At 47.1% G+C, this 5,119-nt stretch overlaps 1 protein-coding gene across 1 annotated transcript in view; it reads left to right on the top strand.

Annotated features, from left to right (window-relative positions):
* The window catches only part of LOC108796317 (F-box only protein 6-like), a 9,826-nt gene that overhangs the window by 661 nt on the left and 4,046 nt on the right, over window positions 1–5,119 (top strand). Inside the window, exons 3-4 of the mRNA XM_018567774.1 lie at window positions 1,302–1,339; window positions 3,467–3,593. Of these exons, the coding sequence (XP_018423276.1) occupies window positions 1,302–1,339; window positions 3,467–3,593 (165 nt within the window). The remainder of the gene's footprint in view (window positions 1–1,301; window positions 1,340–3,466; window positions 3,594–5,119) is intronic.

Genomic DNA, 5,119 nt, shown 5'->3' with positions numbered 1-5,119 from the left:
AAAAGAGGAAACTTTAGAGCAATTATAGCCCTTAACAGCATTATAAAACACTTTCATCTACCTGGAACCGAAGCACCGTCCCTATTTGGCAGAAATTTGGCAGAAATTTCAGCAAAGTGAAATTGACCAACTTCGTTCATCCCTATGGCCAGCAAGGGTTCAGTAGATACAGTATTTAAATGGTTATTAAACCCTGGCATGTTTTTGCATATATATATATATACACTCAGTGGCCAGATTATTATGACCACCCCATCAGTACTTGGTTGGGCCGTCTTGTGACTCCACGAGATGTTGAAAGGTGATGCGAGGAATCTGACACGGCACTGTCGCCCTTCTGTTGTCTTGTACCAGTCTTGCCCCTCCCCCATTCTGCCCTAACATTGACTAGTTGCTGACGGCCACAATTCGCACGTTCAGACCCAGATTTTCGGCTGACAGTCCGGTCTTTAAACACTTTAACAACAGCTGCTCTTGAACATTTAACGAATTCTGCTGTTTTGCTGATACTCGCTCCATGGCTCCGAGCGCCAACAATCATCCCGCGTTCAAAGGCTGTTACATCGCGTTGTTTCCCCATATCTTCAGAGACAAATCACTTCTACTGTCGTGGTAACCAACCCGCTTCCCTATTTATAATGGTCTGGCCCTCTAGCAACTTCAGCGCCAAATTATAGATAATTTGCCTACAAACGTCAGGTGGTCATAATAATCCGGCCACTCGGTGTATATAATAATCCGGCCACTCAGTGTATATAATAATCCGGCCACTCAGTGTATATAATAATCTGGCCACTCAGTGTATATATATGTATAAGGCTAGCAAGCAGTAGATATATGCAGAACGATTAAAAAAGAAGAAAAAAAAACTTTTTCAAAGGGTTAATACTTACCTGTGTCTCCGCTGCGCGCTCCTGTCCGAACATCTGAAAATTTCTCGGGCGGCCGCAAAGGATCTTGGGGCGGGTGCATGCGCAGTTCAGATATTCGGCCGGGAGACAAGGTAAGTCTCTGGAGCAGCGTGCACCCGCACAGACACCGTGGGAGAGAAGAGGACAGAGGAGTCAGCGCTGGATCGGAGACCCGCACCAGCACTGGAGAGAAGGCTGACAAGGACAGTAACGAAGAAGAAGATCGGATTGAGAGACATCATTTTTTAAAGTGGGGGGGGGGGGGAGTTTGACATTAATGCCACTTTAAGTAGTTTTGTGTTTTGTGTTTCTTGCAATCTTTTGGATTTTATTATTATCTGATAAATTATTTTAATCTATTACTAAAAAGAATAATTGTCCTCTGTCTAGCCTGAAGATGAACCTGATCAAAAATCCATGTGCTCTGGGTGAGCAATATATCATTATTATTAATAATTTATTGTTATTATCATTCTAAGAGGAACAATTATGCTTATTTATACAGAATTGTTAGAATTTCCGATAATAATGAAACATATTAGACATCTTTGAGCAATATTATTATACAATGTTGGAGAATATTATTAAAGGAGAACTATGAGGCGAGTGATTTTCACTCAGCCTCATAGTTCGAGCCGACCTGTGACAATGAGACTGTTACACGTCGGCTCAATAGATCGGGAAGTGAGAGAGCACATACCGTCGCTCGCTCACTTCTCGATCTATCCCTGCAGAGAGCCGTGACTGTCACTCACGGCTCCCTGCAGGGATTCTCCCTTCCCCGCTCCGATCCTCCAGCGCTGACTGACGGAACGAACGGGGGAGGGGGTGGGCACAGCTAGCTCTGCCTCTAGATAGGCAGAGCCAGCTGTCAATCATCGACAGTGATGTCGGGATCCGTCCCGGCTGCGGTGTCTCAGTATATAATGAGCTGTAGCTCGCGATATACTGAGCTTTGGGTGACGGGAGGACGCTAGTTTGTGTCCTCCCGTGACCCTTAGGAGAACTATGGGGAAAAACACTGACCCCATAGTTCTCCTTTAACAACATGAATGGGTCTATTTACAAACAATTCTCAGACCCATGTGCCTGGCGAGTCTCTGAACAAATAGAGACAAAAACAAACATTCTTAGGGGGTTATTCACAAAGCTGCCGAAGGCGGCCGGGTGAGCAACCGAGCCGAAGTGAAGTGAGCCTAACAACGCTTGGCTATTCACTACGGCTGATTTCAGCCGTACATCGGCTGCACTTCGGTCAGCCGAACATGCTCTGTATGTTCGGCTGAGCCAAAGTGCAGAAGGACCTCAACTCAGCCGATCCAACATCTGGGTCGGCTGAGCCGAAGCTCCGGCAGCTCACTCGCTTCCGTTCGCCCCTATGCACATAGGCGCCGAACGGCAGTGAGTGTATAGCTGAATGCTGCAGAGCGGCATTCGGTTCGGCTATTCTGCTCGGTACCTCCGTGGCACCGAGCAGGATAGAAAATGGTGAAAAAAGTAGGAAAAAAAAGAAGTTGAAAAAATATTTTAAAAAATTTAACTAAATGTTAAGTCTAAAAAAATAAAGTTTTTTTTTTTAAAAAGCAGTGACAGCTAGCTCCTCCCAACTGTTTCCTATTGGCCGGCACCTGTTAGAATCTCTAGCATGTCCCTGCCAATGAATAACAACTGGGCGGAGATGGCTGTGATGTCACAGCCAGCTCCGCCCAGTTGTTATTGTTTAATGACAGATCAGCATCCCCAGGTCATTTGGGGACGCTGATCTGTCATTACAACTGGGGAGAGCGAGCCATGAGATCACGGCTGGCTCCGCCCAGCTGTCATTTGCGTGGCGAACTGCCAGCCCTTTGGCAGGCCATTCGCCAGCTTCCGCTGCGTTACGGGCTATAGGGAATACCCCGTACAGCAGCCCTTTGTTTCGACTGAACCGAAGGGCTCCAGCGGCAGAAGAAAGAGCCGAAGGATCAGCCGAATTCCGCTATAATATTAATTCCCCACACTGTCTGTGGCTACAATTTATTTCAAATCACAAAATTGATCTGGGTACTGACAAACTTGGCAGAAACTGAACACAATGGGGTCGATTTATAAACATGTCACAGAGCCATGCACCCTGCGGGTCTCTGTAAATGTTTGTTCTGTGTGAATGGAGGCAAAAACAAATGTTCTTGGTATGTTTTCTTATCAGGTCCAATGTAATGTAATGTAATACGGCATTATGACCACTAGATGGAGCTCAGAAGCAAAGGAGAAAGATCATTTCAGGTTCAATGTATACATAATACTGTATGTACTGTACCACTTCTTTCCTGTGCTCCTCAGCTCCATCTAGTGGCTGCATTGAGGGATTACATCACATTACAAGAAAATTTACTAAGAACGTTCATTTTTGCCATAATTCGCATAGAATGAACAATATTCACAGAGATCTGCAGGGTGAATGGGTTCTGCAATTGTATATAAGTAGACCCCTCTATCTGATAATGAAATTTTGCGTGTTGTCTAAACTATCTGCCTCTTTTATATTTGTCCCCACCTCCCCCACCACGGTGTAGAGGATTTCAAGCACTGGACCATAGATGAAAATGGTGGTGATCGCTGGAAGGTTGAAGATTTGCCCGGAGAGCATGGAGAGCCTTTTCCAAATCCAGCTGTGACCAAATACTTTGTGACATCTCATGAGTAAGGCCGGCTTCCCATTATCTAATGTATATATTATGGATACCGTTTTTTCTGTATCGAGTACAAGTATCAATATTTTTTTCCCGGTACTCACCAATACCGAGTACCGCTGCCGTGTGCCCCAATTATCAGGAAGCTGGGCAGCGCATCTGACCCACCGCCCGGCTTCCTGATTGCCCGGGAAGCCGGTGTTCTATCAAAAGAACATCCGCTTCACTTCCTGAGGCTGCCTGGCTTCCTGGCCAATCCAGGAAGCCGGGCGGCGGGTCATGCGGTGCTGCCTGGCTTCCTGATTGGTCAGGAAGCCAGGCTGCCTATCAGCAAGTGAAGCTGGCTTCCTAGCCAATGAGGAAGCGAGGCAACATATCATAACCAGCCTCCCAGCTTCCTGATTGGAAAGGAAGCTGGCTCCATGCTCCCTCGGCACTGCTAGTTAGAGGGAGATCTCCCCCTGCCCGGGAGTTCCAGTGTCGGGGAAGGTATCGGAGCATTTTGGCAAATACGTGGACTCGCCTAAGTACTCGGTATCGGCACCAATACCCAGGGCTGTAGCTACCATGGGGCACTCGCCTCAGGCGCAACTGAGAGGGGGCACAGCCAGGGCCGGCCTGGCTTTGCCCCCTCTCCCCTGTACCGCCGGCAAACACAGGGGTGCCAGGCGGCCAACACAGCCGCGGCTTGGCAGGGAGAAGAGGAGCGGCACAGGCTCCAGCTTCTCTTCGGCTCCCCGCTGCTCTCCCCCACCTGTATGGGCAGAGGCACATGCGTGCCGCCATCCTGGACGCGGGGCACATGATGTCACATACCGCACACGTCTATTTTCGGTGGAGGCACAATTTTCTGTTCTTGCCTCGGGCGCAAAAAGAGCTAGCTACGGCTCTGCCAATACTGGTATCCGTATCAGCGAATAATGTCATTCCATGGAAATTGTGATAAACTATATTTTTAGACTTATGGATACTTTTGTTTGACATGGGATGATTAAAGTGAATGTCTGGCCAAACATTTTTTTAATAAATCTCTGTTTCTGAAATCCCAAGTAATGGTGTCAGGTCTGCCCTGTTCTCCTCTGATGGACTACAAGACACTTCCCCCCTCTTCATCATTCCTATCCCACAAGGTGTTCTGTAGTCCATCAGAGAAAAACTACGCAGTGCTGACAACTCTGGTCAGGATTTTGGTGCAACAGAGGCAGCGTATGTGACCACAATCTCCAGTTTCAGCGTATGTGAGATTGCGGTCACATGTTGAAACTCCAATCCTGTGGTGCGGACTACTGTCAGTAGGTAACCTGAATCCAAATTTTCCCAAAGGGATTCAATTAAAAAAGCAACTCACAAGCCCCGATGAAGGAAGGACGGCTGTCCTTCCTTCATCGAATTGGCTGTTTTTACTCTGTTGCGAATAGAGGTAAAAAGGAACATTCTTAGTATACTTTCTTTTTCGGTCAAATGTAATGTAATACTGCACTATGGCCACTAGATGGAGCTGCAGAGCATAGGAAGTAAATACTAATTTCCTTTGCT

This window comes from Nanorana parkeri, unplaced genomic scaffold (assembly GCF_000935625.1).
Source record: "Nanorana parkeri isolate BGI_ZX_2015 unplaced genomic scaffold, ASM93562v1 scaffold1091, whole genome shotgun sequence".
NCBI lineage: Eukaryota > Metazoa > Chordata > Amphibia > Anura > Dicroglossidae > Nanorana > Nanorana parkeri.
Note: the sequence above shows the minus strand (reverse complement) of the source record. Positions and strands in the feature narration are given on the sequence as shown.